Below are 25,246 nucleotides of genomic sequence, written 5' to 3'. Positions count from 1 at the left end.
TGAATGATTATAAGTCAAGGACTGGATTGTAAGACAAGTCAAGGACTCCATGTTTCCCCCAGCTCCCTCCCAGTTCAAGACAGATCAGCATCACTTCCATATTGCAACCAGCAGGGAGTGGATTGTAAGGGAGTGGGTTGCTTAAAGCCACTAAGAGGCAAAGGGAAGACTCAAAGCAGATATTTCCCAAAGTGCAGCTCAACTTTACCTGTGCCACATTACCTCTCATGTATTAAAGAACTCAATCTTCAGGTAGAGGTTTAACTAAACAACATCAGCAGACCTGCAAGAGCCCTTCCAAAGAGTTGCCCTTTTCAACAAGCAGCAGATCATGCAATAAGGCAAACAACCACTCTGGCAATGCTGCAAGCCAATCAGCGTTTGTAGGTTGGGGGCAGAAATGCAGGGAGCAATTTAGAGAAGAGCCTGGCAGTGCAGTGGGCTGAGGCGCAAAGTCCTCTTACGACTGAAGCAGCAGTGCTTGGAATGCGCTTCGGCAGCTTGGATAAACAGAACAGGAATTCTAATGAGGCCAACCTCAACTGAGTCATGGAATTGCATTGTTCTGGCAACCCCAGACTAATCAGCTCTCTTATCCCCCTGCCCAAAGGCTTTTTGTGTGGCCTTGTCTCTCCCATGGTACACGTTGCTGGAAAGTTACCAGGAAGCCTGCAAGATACAAGAGAGCTCAAATTCAAAACAGTTTGAGAGGGAGGTGGGGGGGATCGCAGAATGGTATTAAGAGTTGAGCACAACACTTAAAACATTTTTCTGATTGAGATTCATTCCTTTACTATGACAAGTACAAATATCACAAGAATAGGCACATGTTTTGATCTTCATCTCTCACAATCTTCTGCCCTGGACTATACAGATCTAATGAGAACTGAAATCCAAAGTATTTGAAGGACACCTATGAAAAATAAAATAAAATGAAAGCTTCTCTCTCCTAACATCAAGAGTGGTTTGTTAAGATAAAGCTGGAACAAAAAAAACAACAGCTTTCCCATTCAATACATCAATAGGTAATTCATTCATACCCCAAAAGGACCCATAACTGAAAAAACAAGTTTCTGGATGAGATATTGTATGGTACAGAGTTTGATAATGTGTCCTCTCTTTTCTTTATATCTGGCAAGTGGAGAAAACACAGGAAAATGAAGTTTATTTGAGTCCCAAGACACACAAAAGCCCCAAAAACATTAATTTGTAAGTTTGTAAGCCGCCCTGAGTCTACGGAGAAGGGCGGGATATAAATGGAATTTTTTAAAAAAAATTGCGATGAAGCTCGTGCCTTTCTATACAATGTGTTTAAGTTTCAAAGGAGCAACAAAAGAGATTTAACCAAAAAACAAAAAAATCAAAGAAAGCAAAGGTAATGTACTGAGAGAAATGAAAAGACCTTGCTTCAGATCCATATTACAATGTATTTTACATTTTTTGCTCCTTCATTTGAAAACGGGCCTCAGATTACATGGTAAATGTGTAATTTCATGTGCTATAGCTTTGGTTGTGTTTGAATGAGAAACAGTTGTCTGCACCATGAACACATTTTTCAGATTTCATTTAGTATCCCAATACCTAAGAAATATTTTACCTTTAAATTAAAGCAAATAAAAAATCTGTAATGTTAGGTGATATGTCTGTTTAAACCAGAGCCCTCTGGCTAAAATAAATCAAAGTCTAGTTAAAAAAAACAGACTAAAAGATTAACCTTTGTTAAGTTATTACAAATTGCTTCAGATAACTGAATTTGTAATTCTAGAGGCCTGCCAAATAGGATTCTAGAACCCAGTTTTCCAAATCTAATAATTGGAGCTAAAAGTACTGTAGCATTCATATGAAAATGCTACCATTTTCCTCCCTGTTTTGATAGAGCCATAATCCAAATTTTATCGCCCAAAAGCTGAAAGGCTTGGACTTTCAACAAAACAGTAGAGGGGCAGGTATAGGCAAGAAAAAAAAATCACAGGGACAGAGTTGGCTGCCCTTGGTGTGTTTATGCCTTTGTAAAGTTTGCTTTTCTGGAGCCTTTTTGGATGTAGGCCATGTCATGTGGACTACAGAAAAAGAAAGGGGACAGCATGGAGACACACAGCTCCACATAATACACACACCTCCTTTTATGTGATCTGCAGAATCTTGCTTTCCTTGAAAGTAGACGGTCAGGTTAGCTATCTAAAGGACCCCAGTATTTTTTTTTTGTTTCCAGCTTTTCTGTTCTGTTGCTCATTTGGCAAGTGACCTCAAAACAAAAGAACATTCAGAATATCTCTTGGATCCTGGCATTTGCTTTACAATGACTTTGCCAAGTCACTACTTCCAGCATAAGCTTATTTTTAGGATACAAGGAGGTTGGTGGTATGGAAAGGCGAGAGGTTCAGTCATAAATTCAGGCAGACAGCTGTTGAAGGAGTGGAGACTTAAAAGGAAAAAAATCTGCTATAAACTTTTCAATTTACATCAGAAGCCACTACTTACCCAACCACACCTTTTATGACTACTGATCAACATTAAAAACACAAATGGCAGCATGAATTATAAAATCCAAATTGGTTCCTTTTCCAGCTCTCACACTTAAAGCTACAGAACACTCAAAAATGTTTACAGCCCTTGAGAAAACTGATTCCAGGTTCAAATGTAATAGAAATTGCACACGTGCATGTACACACAACTACAGGTAAAAGAGCAGTCAACAACACCAAGCTTAAGCCTGAGCAAATGCAAACGTTTTTTGCCACAGGAAAACTATTGAAATGTTCTCCACAACTAGTCCAAGTTGATAGAAGAGCATCAGTTCCTTCTCTTGGCATCTGATTGGCCTCTGTAGGAAGAGGATATTGGCTTCTATGGGTCTTTTGGCCTACTCCTGCAGGGCTCTGCTTATGGTTTAACCTTTAACAAAGTTTTAACTGAGAGCCACTTTGGGGTCATGGTTAAGGCACAAAGCCAGCTGGGTGACCTTGGGTCAGTCCCTCTCTCTTAGCCTGAGGAAGGAGGCAATGGCAAACCACTTCTGAAGAACCTTGCCAAGAAAACTGCAAGGATGTGTCCAGGCACTCTTTAAGAATTAGATATGACTGAATGGAAAAAACAGAGTTTTACTTAAAGATTTGCTAATGAAACAGATTTCCCCAAGCTCCTGAAAGTTGTCACTGGGATTCCAGCAACACTGATTTTATTAATCAAGCAAGATAAAAGTTTGTTTGTCACCATGATAAAGCTTTATAATAGAATTGGAAGGGACTTTGTCAAATACAATGATGCTAAATCTTATCAACAGGAACTACAGAGAATGATCAAGCAACAGCAAAACCATGAGATTACCAAGAAGATAAGCAGTGGAGATGAGGGTGTCATGGAGTAGAGGGATCTCTTTGGGACGGAGGGAGGGAGGGAATAGAGATAACATACTGGTCAGAATCAAGCACAAAGGAGATGGGAGCCTACTATCCTTTATGATGGCAGTGCTTCCTTCCTTCCTGTTGTTTCAAACAGCAGGCAAATTAATAAAGTATTTCATATTTTTCAGATGAGATCACCTCAAAGAGACAGCCCTGTTCTATTCTTAGCTTATTTTTCCTCTGATAATTTTGATTTAGGCTTCCTTACAGCACACTTACAATGTGATCAGAAGACTCTTTTGGTAGCGGGGATTCATGTTCAATGAAGCCACGATGCTGACTTATAAAAAATAGGAAAAGGAATTAAATATTCCTGATTGACTACAGAATAAAAATCAGAACAAAAATAATTGAGAAAATTAAACCAAGAGCTAGATGTTTCATACTCAACCAGAAAGGAACTATGTCCAGGGAGAAGACTGAAGAGAGAGCCAGAGAGCACTGCTCCAATGTGTTTCTCTTCATATTCTACATACGATGGACTCCTCTTAGGAAACGGCTCTGGCTCTCACCAGTTCCTCTAGGCTTCTTGCTAGCAATGTTAATTGCAGCAGCAGCTACTCACAACATCAGAGCATTTGATTCACTTCAAGACGTTGCGTATTCTGGACCATAAAGGCTGGGTACAACCTCAAACCAAGAGAACCAGTTAACAAATGGAAAAAAACCCAAGCCTGCCTCTCCCTTGCATCATCTCTAAGCACTATTTTATTATTATTATTATATTTGTATACCGCCCTTCTCCCGAAGGACTCAGGGCGGTGAACAGGGCACATAAAAATACATAATACAAAAATTAAAAAGGAATTAAATAAGAGCCTGAGCTAAAAACAGTAGAATAATAAAAATCCCCAATAAAAACCCCAGCACATCCCCCATCAGGCCAGGCCGGCTTGCTCAAATAGGTAGCTGTTCTATAAAGTCTAAGTGCAATTGCTATCTCTAGTGATTTGAATCAGGAGTCATGGCTTCTCCAAGACTTGGATGGAAAAAATAAATCTGGTCCACTCCTTCTTTTTATGAGTAATCAAGCAACACAGCGACTATCTGGGAAATGCAATTCCTTGCATCTACACTGTGGATATTTCCTTGATTGGGAATAGTTTTTGCTCTCTTGCTGAAGGTGGAACATCAGTATCTTTCCCCAACTTAACTAAAGCAAGCATTACAAGAGGTGAAGAATGCCAAGCCTCTTTAAGCAGCACTTGGGCCTTTTTCAAATAAAGAGAAGGTCTATTTGGTGATATAGTACAATATCAGCAGGGCAAACAAATGAACAACTCAGAAAATCTTACAGGATTTTTTCACATTAGATTCCCTAAGGACCAATGTCTCTGCGATCTGACTCCACCCACTTGGCAGCTTCTTAAACCATGGTGAGCTTGCCACTACCAGCACAGCCAAAGCTCTTCCAGAGTCCTTACTATTACGTCTCAGCTGAAGCAGAATGTTCCTGGAGCATCTTGTGAATTTAACTGGGAGAACCGTCTTTCCACTTCCTTCTCCTGGTTAATGCAATCACCATGATGCAATAACAATGTTCAGATTTCCTAATGGAGTAGAGCTGCTGGTGTGTGTGTGTGTGTGGAAGAGAACACCGTGAATTTAGATTTCCTGCTTCAGACACTCAAGCAACACTTTGATTAGGCTGACTGGCAAGGTCAGGTTCCCAGAAGTTGAGGAAAGCAAGCAGGAAATGGCTGGAATTCACATGCTTTTGGTTTCCTTGACAATGCTGAGTAGACCTCCCTCTCCTACTCTATTCTGAATTACCCAATCCTTGGCATCCATTTTCCCCACAGCCAGGATAATCTAATTCCCTCCACTTCACAGTCAAAACACACATCAGCCCTTCTTCCTCTGCCCTCCCCACCCCCCTTCCAGGAATGCATGAAGTGCAAGGCAATTTCCACAGCAACTAATTTAATTCCAAGAGACTAGCTGGCTTTAACTGGGGAGCAGACACACATGTGTCTACACACTGGGTAAAGGGAGGAGAGAGAGAAATGAAGGAGAAGAAACACCAGACCAAAGCTTCCCACCACTAGGACAGTGGTCACAATCATTCATTTATTCAGCCTTCACTCTTCTATATTTATATTCAGGGAGGTGAGGCCAAAATGAGAGACCAATAGATGAAACCAACACTGCAGATGAGATAGAATGTAATGAAACAGTGTGTGTTCTCTTCAGAAAGACAAGACTTTATATCAAACTGGGTAAATTACAGTGAGGATCATTCCACAGTTCCTATAGAACAGTTCCAGGTTGTTACCAGTGAGACATTCCAGAGGGAACTGCAGTAGCTAATACATACTGCTCCTGTAAAAAGCACAGATGTGCAAGCGATTTAATGCAGGGCTTTTCAACTTTTTCACCCACTGTACCACTTTTAGGATATGGCAACATCCGAGTACCACCAGTCATCTAGCAAGGTGTCAAAAACTTGATGACCAAAAAAAAAGCAAAAAAAAAAAAGATGAGTACAGCTAGTTCTCGAGTTACAACAGTTCACTTAGTGACTGTTCGAAGTTACAATGGCACTGAAAAAGTGCTCCCCACGCCACAGCCCAGCAAGACGCCTGCCCACCTACCCGGTGGCGCTCTTCCTCCTGTCTGAGGTTTTCATTGTTCTGAGCATTTCTGTTGAGGATTTGGACAGGGGTGGGGTGGGGGTGCTTAGTTTTTATTCCCCCCCATCTGCTGGGTGGTTGCAGTAGGTTTTAGTCACTTCACATGACACTGGGACACTGTGACCGTCATAAATATGAATCAGTTGCCAAGCATCTGAATGTAAATCACAAGACCCTGGAAATACTGCAACATTCCAGCTGTTTGGCTCTTCTTCTGGGCTCAGAAGTGTCAGGATCAGCGCCGAGTTCCAGCTGGAGCCTGGTGCTGACCCTGGCGCTTTCGCTGACCCCTGACAGCCCTGCAGTTCCAGACATCTCTCACTCAGGCTTGTGCGGTGCTGCCACTGGTTCAGCTCATTCCCCTCCCCCGCTACCACTTTTCTAGGATGGTCACATACCACCTGCCAGGTGCCAATGTACCACAGGTGGTACCCGTACCACTGGTTGAAAAGCCCTGATTTATTGCACAATTATGCAACTTTACAATTTAAAATTCAGCTAGGTAATCTGAAGTCTTAATGTGGCCACAGGTCCTTTTTTTTCCCCAGTCCTCAGACCTCTCTGTGGCTCATGCTCTTTGACTGCAAATTGTTAACTGGTTATCCTGATGACAATGTCCAAAAGATGAGTGAAAAGAAACTAATAAAATGAGCCAAATCTTTGAATAGACTCCTGCACTTTCAGTTGCAAATCTCATGATTTTTGCCCTTCTGGATGCTGATTTTTAAGCATATTCAGATAAAAAGATTGCTACTCTCTTGATTAAAGAATTTTTAAAAAATTCCAAAAGCACATTAAGAGACCTCCCAATAAAGCAAGAGAACCTGAATATTTAGGGTAGCAAATGTAACATTTCATGGGTATAATATACCATCCTTCCATTGCCTTTCTTGGCTACTGCACAAGCATTAGCCATAGAAACCTGCTAAGGAACAGCTGTTTGTAACCATATCCTCCAAAGTAATTACTTTCCACAAAGAAAAAAAAAATCCCTCCCAGTCATGAACATAACACACCCTAAATCAATGAAAGGAGAAATACAAGAGTATAATGGAGATGGAGTATTGATAGAGAAATATGATTATGGCAAGCAGAAGCTCTCTAGTGGGCATTTGTCATTGAAGAAGATTACAACAGTAAATGACATCGAAGCAATAATTCAATCTGGTTACATAAGATTTCGCATCCAATATATTTATTTCAAAGAATCCTGATTCCAGTCCACTACCTTCCTGGGAAAATGCTAAATTATAATAACCCATTAATCTGTACCTTTTAATTCAACTATCAGAGAGAAAGCTTGGGGGGAAAAACAAACAAAAAATCATGGACAAACGGAGACTGCATTCACTGGGTACAGGAAGTTAGGTGTTTTTAAAAGAAATATCAGCTATCAGCTTTACTAGTTTGAAAAACAGTGGAGTGAATTTTGGTACAAATTTGGTTTTGTTAAGAAGAAATAAGCCCCAATGTCCCTTGATGAAAAACAGCCAAATCCTATGCAAGCCTATTTGAAGCCAGACCAGAAAAATTGTAGTGAAGTTTGTCCTAAATATTCACAGGAATGCAGCCATAGAAATTAAGGAGAGCAGAAACTATATCACCTTGTTCTTTTGTTCCTCTTTGAAGCATGGAGCTGCTGTTCCATTTTAGACTTCAGAAGTATGACCAAAGAGGCCAAGTTCTCTTATACGAGGAAACTCAAGACTGAGAATTTAATCTCAATCTCTACAGAAGGAAACAATGTACTCACTATGCTGCCTCATTGCAAGTCACAAGATGTATTCAAGCAACAAACATATTTATAGTGCAGTTGCATAGAAGGCAACTCAGAATGAAACTCCACAAAATTTAAAGTTATAACCATATTAAAGTTATAGTATGTAAAGTTATAACTAGAAATCAACGTAGATTTGTCAAAAACAGATCTTGCCAAACAAATCTTATTTCATTCTAGTGACTAAATTGATGGAGCAGCAAAATGCTTAGTGAAACCTGGCTCAAAACCAGTAACTATGAAAGGGATCTTGGCATCCTAGTGCAGTGGTTCTCAACCTTTTGTTCACCATGGACTCCCTTTCAATACCTTTTGTGGCCATGGATCATGGCCACGGACCATGAAGGCTTAACTCAAGATTTAAATCATAACATGTCTTAAAGCCTTCGTGGACTGTGTGTGACATAGCAGCACTCCAAGGGTCCATGGACCTCAGGTTGAGAACTACTGTCCTAGTGGACAATCACTTAAATATGAGCCAGCAGTGTGTGGCAGCAGCCAAAAATGCCAACGCAATCCTTGGTTGTATAGAGGGGTAGAGTCAAGATCACGTGAAATATTACAGTAGTAAGCGTTATAAAACCTTAGTAAGACCACACTTGGAATACTACATCCAGTTTTGGTCACCTCATTATAAAAAAAAAACTATGTTGAGACTTGGAAAGAGTATAAAGAAGAGGAACTAAAATGATTAAGGGTCTGGACACTAAACACATGAAGAACGGTTGCAGGAATTGGGTATGGCTAATCTTGAGAAAAGAACGACTAGGGGGGAGATGATAGCACTGTTCCAATATTTGAGAGGCTGCCACAAAGATGATGGAGTCAACTTATTTTCCACAGCATAAGAAGCCAAGACTAGAAACAATGGTTGGAAACTAAGCAAGGAGAAAGCAACTTAGAACTAAGGAGAAACTTCCTAACAATGAGAACTGCTTGCCTTCAGAAGTTGGCTTGCCTTCATGAAGTGGGTGCTTCATCACTGAAGGCTTTTAAGAAGATACTGGACAGCCACTTGTCTGAAATGGTATAGGTAGCCAGTTTGAGCAGGGGTTTGGACTAGAAGACCTGTGAGGTGTCTTCCAATTCTATCATTCTACTCTACTCTACTCTACTCTACTCTACTCTACTCTACTCTACTCTACTCTACTCTACTCTACTCTACTCTCTATTCTTTTCTTTCATGGAATTTACCCAACAACTAAGTCAGAAGTCACTGAAGGGCTAAAAAATAAGAAGTATAAACAAGATTACTGGTTTTTAGTGTATAACCTTATATTTACATTCTATAAATATAAATATATGTGCTAGTATAGTACATTACATTTAGAAAGATTAAACAATTTACTTAACTTCAGTAAGGCATTTGACAAAGTAGACCATAGCCTACTTCTTGATATGATAGAAAAATGTGAGATAGACAATAGTACCACTAGATGGATTCACAACTGGCTGACCAGCCACACTCACCATCTAGTCCTCAATGGTACTACATCCACATGCAAGGAAGCATGCAGTGCAATTTAAGTATGAGCCAGCAGTATGCTGCAGCTGGCAAATAAACCAATGCAGTTCTACCTAGGATGCACCATCAGAGGGATAATATCACTAGTAACATTTTATATTACATTAGTATGACCATACGTCCAATATTGCACCCAGTTTTGGTCACTACCATACAAAAAAGATGATGAGACTCTAGAATGAGTGCAGAGAAGAGCAAAAAGATAATAAGAGGTCCAGAGGCTGCCGTATGATGCATAGTTGTGGGAACTAGGTATGTCTAATCTAAGGAAGAATTAGGGGTGACATGATAGCAATATTCCAGTACTCGAGGGGCTGTCACAAAGAGGGAGTTGATCTATTTTCCAAAGTACCTGAGGGCAGGACAAGAAGTCAAAGGTGAAAGCTCACTAAAGAGATATCCAACTTAGAATTAAGGAGAAATTTCCTGACAGTTAGAATTAATCAGTGGAATGGCTTGCTTTCAGAAGTTGTGGGTGCTCCGTTACTGAAGGTTTTAAAAAAGAGTTTGGACAAACAAGCAGGGTTTCCCCAAAGTACAGTAATGTATTGGTGATTTTGGAGAATTCAAAAGAGGTTTGAACCGCAGTCATTACTCTGGAAGGAGATCAATAGTGAAGATAACACTCATGCAAACAGCACAAGCCAGGTCATAAACACCTAGATGTCAGTTCCTGCTCACTTCACCAATATAAACCCAGCCTCTTTTAAGCTCTCTGCATCAGGAGATTCAAGCCAGAAGCTTGTAAATCTCTCCTAAAATATATTAGGAAATTCATCAGGCCACACCCAGATGTCAGGAGAAACAACTTGAACAATAGGTTAAACAAATCTGCCCAGTATTGGCCGCCATTCCCCAAAGGGAAATTCCAATGTACCCCAAACAGAGGGTAGAACTGTATGATTCACAGGCATTATTAAGTTAATGATGATGTTCAGGGACATTTAAAGTTCCCCAGGAACTTAGTTTTCTAGTGTTTTTAACACCTCGGTTTTGCACCTGAGTGTATTGATCTTTCTCAGGCATGCTTTTCGCCCTGCAGAGTGTATTTCGTGGTCAAGCATGTTAAAATGTTCATTTGACAGCACGGTATGACAACCTTTACAGAATTCTCTAATTCTTAAGGTTTGTGCATTAATCTGCCTATGGCGATCATTGATCATTACGTACATCATTCGGGTCTGGAATTGGTGGACAGCGGTGTGGCCTTCCAATGTGTCAACCAATGGTTTCCTGCGTGATGACTTTGATGGCAAGTTGTTGCGAATGCAGTTATGGAGGAAGGCTAGCTTTTCGTGATTGGTCACCCTTCGCTTTGCAAAATTCTCCAAATGTCTTGCTTGTTGTAGCATTTCTCGCCGATATTCATCAGAAATTACTCTAAAAATTCGAGTCCCAGGTACATTTATTTGTAAAAGAGGCATACTGGCACACCGATCTCTGGGACAGAAAGTTTTATTAAGTACTAAGCTTTCATTAGCCACTGCTAACATTGTCAAAGTGTAAGCTAACATTGGGAAGACTTTGTTTTATAGCCCTTTAAGTGTCAGTAATTTAGCCATTGCACACGTAATAAGTCGGTCAGTCCGCTGCCCACATTTCATTGGACATGTTGATCTCAGTTCGGTTGTGTTGGTTGGCATCTGCCTTGTCTTGCCGCTCTGCCTCCTGCCTGTCATATAACATCAGACAATCTGATGTTGCCACATGGTCACCTCTCCCACTGTCACAGTCCAATACACTGTGTTTGCTCCAGCTGGTGGCTTCTCAGCCATGCTCGCCATGTCAATCGCTCCAGTTTGCTGCCTCATCCTTGATCTTGTGGTTGGTCCGGTCTGTTCTCTCATCTCCTCAATCGTCCTGGCTTCCATTTTTAGAGTAATTTCTGATATATATATGAATGGTGGTGAAAGCTGTTTGAGTATGAATCTTCTCCTTGCTGTTTCTCTTGCAAAGGGCAAACTTTGTGCTATTGCAGTGTGCCAGGAATAGCTTGTGCTATTCTAGCAATGAGGCTAGACTTAATCTCTGATTAGACCCAGCAACTTACAAAAGGCATCCTTAGGATCCTGTATCTTCGTTGCTTGTGTGTTTCAGTAATAGAAAAACTAAAGCTGATCCTGGAGAAAAGCCTGTTCTGATATCAACCCCCAGAAACAATGCAGGATATTGAAATAAGAGAGGGTAAGCTTCTTTGCTATTCATTTTAGCAGAAGTTTCTAAGCAACTAGGAGAGAAAGTAGGTAGCAGTAATGCCCACTATCTATCAGCTATCTTCAGCTGGTAACCACCAACCATGTTGGATTACAGTTGGCAGAATTTCCAGGTATGCTGGTAGGAATCTTAGAAGACAAAGTTCAGCACAGTTGGTGGGCTTGTATAGTAATAATAAATACCAATATCATGTAGACCAAAAATGTGTCCAAAGTGTGCTGTGCCTTTTCAGTTTCAATCATTACCTTCTGTCTGTTGCTTTCTCTCCCTTCTTTTTCAATTGCTTCCCTAAATAATCTTTCTAAGCAAAAGAGCAATGCTTATCTTCTGCATGATACTACCAGTAAATGCATTCTTCAAATTCAGTGTCATTCGTGGAGTGGATGTGTTTGCTGAGAAGATACTTGGAATTGACTGTGAAAGTCAACCCTCTATAAATCAACATTCCCAAATTCTTTTCCTCAGTTCATTTTTATCAGAGATGTAAATCTCTTTGTTTCAACATACTGTTAAAAATTCTCCTCCCTAAGCTTGATCAAGTTTTTGTCCTGGTTTTTCTTTAGAATCAAGGAAGCTGCCTTTTCTGACCAAACCCAAGTGACAGCTTGTCTTGAAAGCCCAGGTTGTTGGACTTACAATAACCCAAATACATTTTAAATTAGAAATAGGCAAGCTATATCTACAGCTGGTACTTTTCACAGTCTTATAAAATATTTGCTGGAAGTCTTGCGAAGATCACCAGCAGTGGCCTATTTTGAAGCAAGATTGTATATATGAGACTGATCTCCACTCTGGAGAAATCTGGGCCAGTCTGAACAAATAAAAATAATTTTAAAAATTAGCTACTCTTGTCATTCAGTCTTTTAATGTCAAATACTCGGTTTACTCAAGAAAGCACATACTATTGATACCCTTCATGGCGAGTGATTTTGAATACGATAGTGCAAAGTATTAAACAATCATGCCATTGCATATCTACCCCAGATGCATGTCAGACTAAATCATACAAAGATCTCTAAGTGGCTGCTTAGGACACCAAGCTTTTATCCAGGCTTCCTCCCACATGGTGTTGCAGAAGCTGGCATATCCAACACAGAGGTCCATCAAGCGTTCCAGTTCTCTGTAGGGACAATATGTAGGCCAACTTTTTCCAGACCAGACTGGGAACTGGGTTACTCTTTATGGTAGTACAAACACAACAGCTTTAAATTCCCAAAATCAAGAGTATAGAAGTACTTCCTCTTTTTCTTCTAGGTGATCTTGCTTACCTGGACCAAGATATCTATTTAAACCTGCCCTGTAATTCTCTAGTCTACAACACTTAACGACCTAGAAAATTCTAAATTCATTACTCATGGAAGAGACTCATCCACGATTCCCATTCCAAAACCAACCTTTACTTTTACGAGGCCAAGGAAGGAGAAAACAGATCGAGAGTAGCCAAAGCCGAAAAGGGCCTGGGACCAGGATGAGCGCCCGGGCCGCCCTGGGATGAGCGTCTATTTAAGGAGAGGTGGGAACGGGTGCTAACGGTGGAAAGAAGCTTCGATGCTTTGGGGGGCGTTGGGGGGGAGAGCAGAGAACTCAATCTCTGCTTGGCGAAGAGGACAAGGTCCAAGCTTTCCAGAGGTCCGGAGATAAATGGACAAGCCTTGCCCTGGGCGGGGGCACGGAGGCCAAGCGGCGGGACGTGGAAAGAAAAAGGAACAAGCGGGAGAGATAAAACCAGGAAATCGTGAGCGCGGTAACTTCCAAGGAGAGCGCCCAGGCGAGCGGGCTGCGCGCTTGCTTACCCAGAGCTCCGTGCCCCAGTCCATGCTGGCTGCGCTCCCGTCGTGCGCCCTCGCTTTCTCTCGTTAGGCCCACCCGAAGCCGAACTCGCCGCTGCCGCCGTTACCCCAGAAAGTCCCCGCTCCTCCGGCCGCACAACCTCAGCGCCTGCTTGGGACACTCCCCGCTCCGCCCCCGACGACGATCCTTAAAGGCGCAGTCGGGAGTCGTCAGCCCAAGTGGGTTGCCTTGTTTTGCGCCAGGATGGCTCGTCTCGATCTCTTTTCGCCTTCCTAGTTTAATTGACGCGCAGACCGCCCAGCCCGTCCTTCACCCGCCCATCAGGATCCAGAAGGTCGAGAGCGCCATCCTTTGAGATGCCGGCGTCACAGCTCCTCTCCGGACGGAGCTCAGCGCCCGAGACCCCCCACCCCCGTTGATTGAGGTAAAAATCGAGCGCGGTCCCTTGAGGACCAATTGAGCAGCTGCTTCAAGCGTCCGGGAGGCTCGTTGCTGGTTTTGCTAACATCTTCCTTGCAAGAGCTGCGCAGAGAACCCCCCCAAAATGCACGCTGGTTTGTGGCGTTTGGCTTGATTCCAAGAAATACTTCCCAGGATAAATTCGACAAGGCAGTTCAAGCCGGTCCCAAACACGTTTACTTAGGGCTAACCCCCGCCCCGGAATTCGGAGTGGAGAGACGTTGTTTAGAAAAACAAGCCGTCCATTCCCCATGCAATGGTAACGGATCTCCTCGATCGTTGTTTTTTTTTTTATCGCCACTAAGTTGCCGGAGCGGATATAAAAGGTGTTTTACAGCAGCAGGCGCTGGGATTTTGTTTTTGGCCGCCTCCCGGGGAAGACGAGCCCTGAGCCGAGGCCGAACCTTAAGCCCCGGCCAGTCCTTCCAGATGTCCACGTTCTCCCGGCCTAGCTGACCCACCTAGGAAAGCGTGGTTTGGGCGTTCCCGCATTCTTCCCGCCTGGTTGAACTCCTCCGGCTGCGGACGCTTGCCAAGAATTCCCTGAAGCCCCACAAGCCGAATGTTTGCTAGTCGCATTTCTGCCTTATGATACAAATATAATAATAATAATAATTAATAATAATAATAATAATTAATAATAATAATAAATCTTCTCCCTTTTTTCTTTGCTGGAATGAGCATCCCCCGCAGCTAATAAGGAGCACCCAGGCGTGTCTGTAGGTTCTGTTAAACAACAGTTAAGGAAATCGGTGGTGTTACTGGTGCTGCAAACATGCAAATAAAAAGCACGTGAATGGAAGATGCAAGCAACAGTAGAGGAAAGCCGGATTGATTGATTGGATTGCCCTATGTCAAGAAGGTGAACTGGAGGCCAGTGTGGCTTTCAAGGCAACATCTGCCCCTTCTGTTCCCTGGAACCAAGGCCAAAGGAACACAAGTTAAGACTTCATACCGGTTGTAGTATCGGTTGTAGTATCTCTGGCCACTCCCACTTCATTCTCATTCCTTTCCAACCAGGATCAGAACAAAAAAAATGCTCTGTGCTTAGGAGCAAACTGGCCTCTGTTGCCTACTACACCCAAACATACTTTTTTGGGGTGGGCATCGGGTGTAGTGAAACAAAGTCCCATGTCATTTGAAAGACTGATAAATTAGTCAGTGGCATTAGCTGAGTATGCTTCTTTAACAAGCGCTACTTATGTTGAGGTAGCAAGGTATATCTAGCTTATCAAACAAAGATTAGGGGCATAATAGCTGTCTTTGGGAACTTGAGGGACAGTCACAGAAAAGATGAGATTGGCTTATTCTCCAAAGCATGGACAGGACAGCATGGGTGGAAGTTGGTTAAAGAGAGATCCAGCCTAGAATTCCCTGACAGTGAGAACAATGAATTCAACAGCTTGTGATTCATCGGCAGGAAGGACAAGGGAGACGCGTCTTCGTTAAACAGGTTTATTTAGTCAGCCCGGACAACGGGAACAGTGAACAACATGCTTATATAGGTAGCTGTCAAACGGGACAGCAAATCAGCTGGGCGCATTTTTCCCTCCAAGAACAGGGGGCCAATCAGTCAGCTGTAGGGCAGAATTTCCCCAGCGACAACGCTTAGCGGGTAACTAGGCAGGGAATCCTGTCAGCTGGTTTTGGCGGGCGGCCGGCGTTTGACAGCTCGTTGCCGCGACTGCGCATGCGCCAACTTTGACAGCTCGCGGCGGCCGCCGGGCTTGCCGTGAGTTTGACAGTTGGGTGGTGAGTGCGCATGCGTCAGTGTTTGACAGCTCGCGGCTGTCACTGTGGGATCGCCGCGGTTTTGACAGCTCGCGGCTGTATGCGCATGCGCGCCGTTTGACAGCTGTCAAACGGCCGCGTGTGCTTGCGGGAGCGTTTGCGCATGTGTCATTTTTTGACAGCTGTCAGTGCGGCCGCGTAAATGCGGCCTATGACAGCTGTCATTATGGTTTGCAGTATATTGCACCCCTTTCCCCCCCCCCTTGAACTGAACCCCCTTGAACTGCCTTTTCTGTCGCGTGGATCTGCGAGGTGGAGGTTTCTCTATTGTTGCGGGGGCTTCCTCGGGAGGAAGATCGACTGGAGCGGGGACAATCTCTGGGTGAACGGTGCTGGGGGGTGCAGGTTCTTCCGTTGCTGTTTCTGGCGTGGAGGTGTTGGGGGGTGACCTGGGTCGGAGTTGATCTGCGTGTCTCCGTAGTGTGAGTCCCGTGCCAGCATTGATGGTGTATGACAGGGGCCCAGTTTGATCGAGAACCACCCCCTGGGTCCATTTATCCCTTCCCCCATAATTTCGGGCCCAGACATTTTGTCCCTTGGAGAATGTTTTGTGTGGCAAGTTGTTGGTTTTTTCGGCCGCTGGCCTGTCTGGGTGCAGTCTGTCAAGACGAGTGACCAGTCGGCGACCCCATCTCAGTTCCGCTGGGGATTTACCGGTGGTGGACACGGGAGTGGAGTGGTGAGCGAGGAGGAAGCGGGCGAGTCGACGGTGCCAGTTTCCGACGATTATCCTGCGCAGAGAGTCTTTGGTGGTCTTTACCATGACCTCTGCGAGGCCATTACTGGACGGGTGGAACGGAGCCGATGTTGCGTGTCTAATACAGTTCCTCCTCGTGAAGATCTGGAAATCACGGGAGGTAAATTGAGGTCCGTTGTCAGTGATTATGACATGTGGTAGACCGTGGGTGGCAAAAACTCCCCTTAGGGCTTGAATAGTGGCCTCTGATGTGGTGCTTGAAACCGGGAGAACCTCCAGCCATTTTGAGTAACTGTCTACAATAATTAAAAATGTTTGTCCCTGGAATGGTCCTGCGTAATCGAGGTGGATGCGGGACCAAGGATTGGAAGTGGTTTCCCATTTGTGGACTGGGGCGTGTGGAGGGGAGGGTCTGGTTTGCTGGCAGAGATAGCAGCCGGCTACGTGCTGCTCGATGTCCCTGTCTAAGGAAGGCCACCAGATGTAGCTGCGTGCCAGAGCCTTCATCTTTGAAATGCCAGGGTGGCCCTCATGTAGTGTTTGGAGAACTTTTGCTCTGTGGCATGAGGGGATTATTACCCTGCAGCCCCAAAGGATGCAGCCTAAGTGTGTTGAAAGCTCTTGTCTTTTTGCAAAATAAGGTTGGATGGAGGGAGAGGGGCAGGTTGATTGCCAACCTGATGTGACCCATGAGAGTACCCTGCTGAGGGTGGGGTCCCTGGTTGTGGCAATTGCAATGTCTTTGGCAGTTACTGGGCATTCTGTGAGTTCTTGGATGGCCAGGACCTGGCCGGCTGGAGCTGGGTCGGGGTCTATCTGGGGCAGTGGGAGCCTGCTAAGGCCGTCTGCATGGGACATTTCCTTCCCAGGCTTGTAGATTAACTGATAGGAGTAGGCAGAGAGGAATGTCGTCCAGCGAAGCATTCGCGGGGATAAAATTTGCGGGGTCTGGCGGTCCCATGTGAATATGCCTAGGAGAGGTTTGTGATCTGTATAGATTGTAAATGGTCTGCCGTAGAGGTAGTCGTGGAATTTTTTAATTCCAGCTACGATAGCCAGGGCTTCCTTATCTATTTGCGCGTAATTGCGCTCGGTTTTTGAAAGTGTCCTTGAATAGTAAGCGATTGGGGCTTGCGTGCCATCGTTAAGGGAATGGCTGAGAACTGCCCCGATGCCATAAGGTGAAGCATCGCAGGCGATGCATAGGGGTTTGGTTTCGTTGTAGTGCGATATGGTTGTATCGCTGGAAAGTAATTGTTTTAGCTGTTTGAAGCTGTCATTGTGAAGTGGAGTCCACTTCCAGGGGGCCCCTTTGTCCAGGAGCCTATGAAGGGGTTCTGCTATTGTGGCTTTTGCGGGTAGAAATGAATGGTAGAAATTTAGGAGCCCTAGGAATGCCTGGAGCTCCGTTTTATTTTTTGGGGGGGGTGCGGCTTGTATTGCCTGTATTTTTGCGTTGGTGGGGTGAATGCCTTTGCCGTCTATTTTGTACCCCAGGAATTCTGCGGAGGGTACTCCGATTGAGCACTTCTCACGTTTTAATTTTAAGCCAGCTGCGCGGAATCTCGAGAGGACTTCGTGCAGCCTGGTTGCTAGGGACTGGGTGGAATCGCCCGCGATGAGGACGTCATCAAAATACGGGCAGACTCCGGGGATGCCTTTGAGGGTGCGCTCCATGACTTCCTGGAATATTCCAGGTGCCACTGAGATGCCGAATTGGAGGCGGTTCACTTTGAACGCCCCTCTGTGCGTCACTATGGTTTGGGCTTCTGCGGTTTCCCTGGTTACTGGGAGTTGCAGGAAGGCATGTGCCAAGTCTAGTTTGGCGAAAATGGAGCCGGACCCTATTTCTGATAGAACGTCTCTTACTGACGGGACTGGGTACGCATGCGGGTTGAGTGCGCGGTTGAGGGTCGCTTTATAGTCTGCGCAGATTCTGACGTCACCATTGGGTTTGACAGGTGTCACTATGGGGGTTTCCCAAGTTCCGCTGTCAGTTGGTTCTAGGACTCCTAGCTTGAGCAACCGGTCTATTTCTCTGTCTATTTTCGGTTTTAGGGCGAAAGGAACTTTTCTGGCTTTTATTCTAATTGGTCCGACCTCTGGTTTGAACTTGAGGTCGATGGGGGGGCCATTGTATTTGCCCAGTGAGCCGTCAAACACATCCGCAAATTTTTTGCAGATATTATCTAAAGAGTCGGTTTGGATGCGGTTTGTTCCTTCGAGGCGAATGCCTAATGCCTCAAACCAGTCTAGTCCTATCAAACTAGTTCTTGGTTGCTTGGTTATTTGGGCTGTTAAGTGGCCAGAGAATTTTTTAAAATCGACCTTTAGGACGGCTTGTCCCTTTAAATCTATTTGCGCCCCTTGAAAATCTGCCAGCAAGACCCTGGAGGGTTGGATAGGAATGCGGTGATTTGTTTTGGTGGCTATCTTTTGGAGGGTGTCTCCTGACAGGATTGAAACGGAGGATCCTGAGTCGACCTCCATTTCGCAGGGGATTCCCTGTATTTTGACCCACGTCCTAACTTTGGCTCTGGGGATGTTGTTAGCGGGGGTTTTAGTTAAGGAGCGTATGGACCCTATAACCCTTGGTTGAGGGCGGGGAGGGACTGTCCTACCTGCGGGGATCTCGTCAAGGTCGTGGAGGGTCTCCCGGTTTAGGCTGCGACATGCTGATCGGATGTGGCCGGTCTTGCCACAGCCGTGGCACTTCGCGTTCCTAAACCTGCAGGTGGCTCGGGCATGGCTTCCGCCGCAACTGGCACATTTTGCTCTGGCGTTGGCCTGCGGCTTCTTCGCGTTGGGGCCCGGTTGTCGGTCTTGGTTGCGGTTCCTTTCCCGGCCGGCGGTCATCCGGTTGAAACGGGAGAGGATCGCGTCGACCCCGGATTCGGGCTCCGGCGGCCCCTGGTCGAGTTCCCTGGCCTGATGGACAGAGTTGCCCGGGTTTTCGCCAAACGACTCGATTTCGTCGCGATGGCTATCTTCGTATGCCATTATTTCTAGCGTGAGCTCTGCGAGGTCCATTGTGGGCTTTGCCACAAGTTTCCTCTGCAGGCGCGGGTTCTGGAGACCGGCGATGACTTGATCGCGGATCCGGTCCTCCAGGTCGGGGAAATGGCATTTGCGGGCGGCGTGCCTGACGGTCGCGATGAACGCGGTGGTGGTCTCGCCCGGCTGCTGCTTCCGACGGGCAAACGAGAGCCGCCAGTACAGTTCGGACCGCCTTGGCACGAAGTGTTTGCTGAGGCGGTCCGTGAGCTCGGCAAACGGAATGGTGGTGACCGGGTCCGGGCTGCAGAGGCCAACGGCGATGTCGTACACCGCTGGCCCACTCAGGCATAGGAGCGCGGCGGCCTTGTGGCGGTCCTCCGTGATCTTATTTACGAGGAGGTACCCCTCGACCTGGCCCAAATGCGACTCCCATCCTTCGGGGTGCCGGACGTCGAACTCCCTTATGTGTCCTAGGGCTGCCATTCGGGGTCCGCGGTACTTTGGGCGCCTGGTAGGTTGGCTTGTCCGGTCGGTGACTTAGCAAGTGACTTCAGCGGATTGACCGGACAGCAACACTCCTGGCCCGTGGCTTCAGCTAGTACCGGGATCCCACCCTCGTCGCCAGGTGATTCATCGGCAGGAAGGACAAGGGAGACGCGTCTTCGTTAAACAGGTTTATTTAGTCAGCCCGGACAACGGGAACAGTGAACAACATGCTTATATAGGTAGCTGTCAAACGGGACAGCAAATCAGCTGGGCGCATTTTTCCCTCCAAGAACAGGGGGCCAATCAGTCAGCTGTAGGGCAGAATTTCCCCAGCGACAACGCTTAGCGGGTAACTAGGCAGGGAATCCTGTCAGCTGGTTTTGGCGGGCGGCCGGCGTTTGACAGCTCGTTGCCGCGACTGCGCATGCGCCAACTTTGACAGCTCGCGGCGGCCGCCGGGCTTGCCGTGAGTTTGACAGTTGGGTGGTGAGTGCGCATGCGTCAGTGTTTGACAGCTCGCGGCTGTCACTGTGGGATCGCCGCGGTTTTGACAGCTCGCGGCTGTATGCGCATGCGCGCCGTTTGACAGCTGTCAAACGGCCGCGTGTGCTTGCGGGAGCGTTTGCGCATGTGTCATTTTTTGACAGCTGTCAGTGCGGCCGCGTAAATGCGGCCTATGACAGCTGTCATTATGGTTTGCAGTATATTGCAGCTTGCCTTTTGGAGTTGTGGGTGCTTCATCACTGCAGTTTTCAAAAAACAGACTGGACAATCATTTGTACAAGATGGTATAAGGTCTCCTGCCTTGAGCAAGGAGCAAGTAGAAGACCTCCAAGCTTCCTTTATTTATTTTTACTTACTTACTAAATTTGTATGCCGCCCGTCTCGTTTGTAAGATGACTCTGTCCCTTCCAGCCTTATGATTCTATGTTCTATCCAATTAAAAACATGTAAAAATTAACAAAAATGGTTTCCATATTTTTTTTCTGGAAGCAGAGAATATTTTCTGTGAGCAATTGTCACTGATCCAGGTAAGTAAAAATAAGATTAAAATGGTAAGGTAAAAATAAAACTGAGTTTAAAATTCAGTTGGAAGCTAATCCTGCAGATAAATGGGGAATGTTTGCTTAGTATTGTCACCAGCTCATGCAGATGCAGTGGATTCCAAAGGAGGAAGAAGAACTGCAGGAGTAAAAATGGAATGCCTGGTGAAACTACAGAAAGACTCACACATTTATTATTGCTTAAGATTTCACAGAGTGCAGTGGACTTCAACTGGTTGGCATCAGTTCTGGAAAACAGAGCACTATCTATATTGATGGGAGTGAAATATAAAATATACAATATAAAAGGAGAAGTGAGAGAATATTGTGGGCTTCGTATATGTGCTTCACTTATGACCACAATTGAGAACAGAATTTCTGGCTAAGCAAGGTGGTTGTTAAATGAGTCACATCCAATTTTATGATCTTTTTGCCATGGTTTAGTGAAGCCAGCTGGAAAGGTCATAAATGGTGACCTTGTGACAAAGGATACTGCAGCTGTTCTAAATACATGGAGTTCTCAAAATCTGAATTTTAATCACGTGACCGTGGTGAGGCTGCTAGTGGTTGTAAATGAGGAACAGTTGTAAGTCACTTTTTTCAGTGCTATTGTAACTTCAAATAGTTGCTAAATGAAAGGTTATAAGTCAGTACCTGCATAACACTAAATCATAATGTGACTTGTTTGCTTTTGCTTAGCATGTTATGTGAACTATGTCATTTCTATTAGAAACCATGATTTATGATGTATTTTAATACATATGAAGCCAACCTTGGTTAAAACAGGGCAATGCATGGCACTTGATCTGGACTAAATTAGTTGAATGCAAGTCCTGCTGAAATAACTGGGATTTAAGTTAAAATGTATTTTATCACATTAATATGATTTTCAAAGGCAAAAGCAAACAATTCAGTGGCTTAATAAGATGTATGAAGCTGGCCAGTGAGAATAACATGCAGGGGAACATGTGGCATTCCAGATGTTACTCCCCGCTATTTGTTATTCATTTTTGCAAAATTCCAGGAAAGCGGGCAGGTTATGATTTTCTCACTCCTGATTCCTTGTTTTTGGATTCCTTGTTTACATGGCATATCTTTTCCTTAGAGATAAACCTATGCCCAGGAATAAATATAGAATTTCATCAAACTCAATAAAAAACAGTTTTTCAAGGTTTTTTTGTAGTAAGCATAAGAAACTTGCTCAGCAAAATATACCTTGACCCTCCATAGCAGGAAACTTCACACCAGTTTTCCGTGCTCTTAATTTCAGGAAATTTTGCTTCCTTTTGCATGTGAACTTCAGGACCAACTAATATCAGAAGGAAATGCTATTTTCCAAGCTGTAAAATGTCTGCAAAGTACAGATAGTCTACAACTTACTACCACAATCGAGCCCAAAATTTCTGTTGCTAAGAGTTTTGCCCCTTTTCCACAGTTGTTAAGTGAATCACTGCAGTTGTTAATAGCACAGTTACTAAGTGAATCTAGCTTTCCCATTGATTTTGCTTGTCAGGTCACAAAAAGTGATCACATGACCCCAGGACACTTGAACTGTCATAAATATGAGCCAGTTGCCATGGTTCTGAATTTTGATTGACCATAGGGATGCTGCATTAGTGTGAAAAATGATCATAAATCACTTTTTTTCAGTGGTGTAACTTTGGTCACTAAATGAACTGTTGTAAGTTGAGGACTATGTGTAAAAACCCCTATGGCATACTGTATGTGTATATGTGCCTTCACATAACCCTTTAATGGTGTGATAGTAATCTAGAGTGAAACAAGGTTGAGATGTCGGCTTGCTTCCTAAAAGTATGCAGGTAGTCCTTGACTTACAACCTGTCATGCCTCTGTCTGAGCCTGACTCTGAGGAAGACATGGAGTGTTTTGCTGAGGCCCAGGAGGGGGTGTCTGTGGCTTAGGAGGAAGAGCAGACTGAGGCAGGCCAGGGCCCTTCAGGTGTGGAACAGGAAAGGCAGAGTGCAGGCAAGGAGCAAGCCCTGCCCCCATCCTAGAGCAAGGAGAGCAGGGAGGAGGAGGAGAGAACAATGGAGGCAGGCTCAATTGCTTGGGGGGAGAGCGCGTCCGGCCCGCTTCACAAGGCACACCTGGAACTAAGATATAAGGAGCTGCTGTGGGGTGGGGCATTTGCCGAGAACAAATGTGTTATCTTGAGATAGTGAATTGTGCTCTTGTCTAACCTGGACACTGAAATCCGGACCGGTTGGTTCCTGCTTCACAACTACAGAAGACATTTCTAAGTCTCTCTTTGCAGACTGCAGGCAAGCCGATAAGTTAAAAGGACTGTTTACGTTTTTATGTTATCTGTCTAGCCTGTGTGTGCATTTGTTGAACTCTTGCCAGCTTACCTGGGAGCTTTTGGAGAACTAGGGCAGTGATTAAAAGACTGTTTCCCTTGCCAGTCAACTTCGGGGGCCCTGGGTCATCACACAATCATTCATTTACTGACTGTTTGAAGTTATAGCAGCACTGAAAGAAGTGACTTATGACTGTTTTCACAACTGTTGCAGCATCCCCATGGCCACGTGATCAAGATTTGGCCGCTTGGCAACTGGCATGTATTTATGATGGTCTTAGGGTCATGTGATTATTTTTTGTGACCGGATAAGTAAAGTCAATGGGGAAGCCAAATTCACTTAACATCTGTGGCAAGAAAGGTCGTAAAATGGGACAAAATTCACTTGACTTTCTTGCTTAGCAATGGAAATTTTCAGCTCAATGGTAGTCATAAGTCAAGGACTGTCTGTATATTAAAGTGTTTATATATTGGTCTATGACTAATAAATTTCTGTTCTAAACGAAGTGTACCATTCATGAAATTTCCACACTGTATGTAGTCCTAGGCTGCCTCTAGTGTTTTCCAGCTACCTGAAATCACCAGAGCAGCAGTGGCTCTTTTAAAACAACTCCCAGCAGTCTTGTCAATCCTGCTAAATGTTGTATGACTATTAGATTGATGCACACTATCCACCCACGCATCAGTATATTACATTATACTGCCACCTATAGATCCTTGAGTTGTAATATTTCAGATGTGGTTCGGATGACAAGTCCCAGTTTCCAATCAAATAACAGTTGTAGGCTTAACATTTCTGAAAGGTATCAGTAGGAAATATAATTTACTACAGATAGTCCTCAACTTATGACTGGTCCCTTAGTGACTGTTATAATGGACCCCAAAAAAGATACAATACAGATGCAAAGTAACAATGATTTGCCCCTCCCCCCAATGATATGATTACCGTATATTTTGGCTAGTCAGAAATTAACCCACATATATGTCCATTTGCAGCATACTTGCGATCACATGATTGTAGTTTGTTTTTTGATGGAAACAGGCCTATCCGTCTGGTTTCCAGCAAAAAATGCCCATTGTGGACAATGGGTTCACTCAATGACTACAGTGTTGGCTTAATGATTGCAGATTTGCTTAATGACCACAATGATTCACTTAACAATCACTTCAAAAAAAGTCATAGAATTGGGTTGGTCATGATTGCTCACTTAATGACCGGCACAATGTAGTACCGTAATTCTGGGCTCAATTAGAGTTGTAAGTTGAGGACTACCTGCACATTTATACTCAAGACAAAATAATTTTATTCTAATAACCATCTGGTAAAATTTAGAAAGAGAAGCCTAAACAAGACATTTCATCTTGGATGTCTCAGCTTTTGTTCCAGGGCAGCATGCTAACTCCTTAGCTGGAGTTATATATTGTATTAAACAATAAAGTGCAAAAACCACCCACTGTGTTTTGTAAAGTATGGTTACACAAAAATAACTTATCATTAGACATGAATGCAGTCAGTGAGTCAAGCATTTTCTAGGCAGCTACACAACAGCAGCAACTATCTTTATAAAAGAGGGTTCAACACAGAATGGAAATCAGATTGAAAGCCATTAATAGGATGGCATATTTGATAGTGTTCCTATCAAGCAGAGAAGTGAGAACATTTAATTAACTGGTTTTCAAAAACTAAGGAGTAATGTAGATATTTGATTTTACGCACTTGTTTGTTGTGATTGTGAGGCCCAAGAGGGCAGTATGGCTGCATCTGGTCGTTGTCATCCATTTAGCACCGCCCAGGGAGTACATGTAATAATAATGTACATAAAGTATTATTAAACCAGAGTATAAGAAATGATAGGATGTGCCTCAGCAAGCGTTGCCTTCTAAAGCACATCTTATCTCAACCCAAAACAATAATACAAATATTGTTTTGCTTCAGAACCACTAGCTTAGCTACATACAAATGCAATGAGGTAAGTAATCTCACTTAACTCACTGAGAAAATCCAGAAAGGAGTTGCTGTGTTGTTGAAGTACATCTGTTTCAGGCTCAGTCTTTGGCGAGGATTTTTTTTTCTTCATTACAACACACAGAGCAAATATAGAGCTTAGGATT

General features: G+C 44.2%; 1 protein-coding gene across 4 annotated transcripts in view; it reads right to left on the bottom strand.

The window, feature by feature from the left end:
* The window catches only part of TRIP10 (thyroid hormone receptor interactor 10), an 87,942-nt gene extending 62,696 nt beyond the window's left edge, over positions 1–25,246 (bottom strand). The window contains exon 1 of one of the 4 annotated variants that reach the window (XM_083357142.1): positions 24,852–25,246. In XM_083357142.1, coding sequence (XP_083213268.1) covers positions 24,852–24,914 — 63 coding nt within the window. In that variant the 5' untranslated portion in view covers positions 24,915–25,246. Of the gene's footprint in view, positions 1–13,346; positions 14,367–24,851 lie in introns of those variants that run through there. The other 3 variants (XM_083357145.1, XM_083357143.1, XM_083357144.1) reach the window with 3 other exon arrangements.

The sequence above is a fragment of the Vipera ursinii genome (genome assembly GCF_947247035.1).
Source record: "Vipera ursinii genome assembly, chromosome: 2".
Lineage (NCBI taxonomy): Eukaryota > Metazoa > Chordata > Lepidosauria > Squamata > Viperidae > Vipera > Vipera ursinii.
The sequence above is the reverse complement of the archived record's forward strand: the minus strand, read 5'-3'. Positions and strand labels throughout refer to the sequence as shown.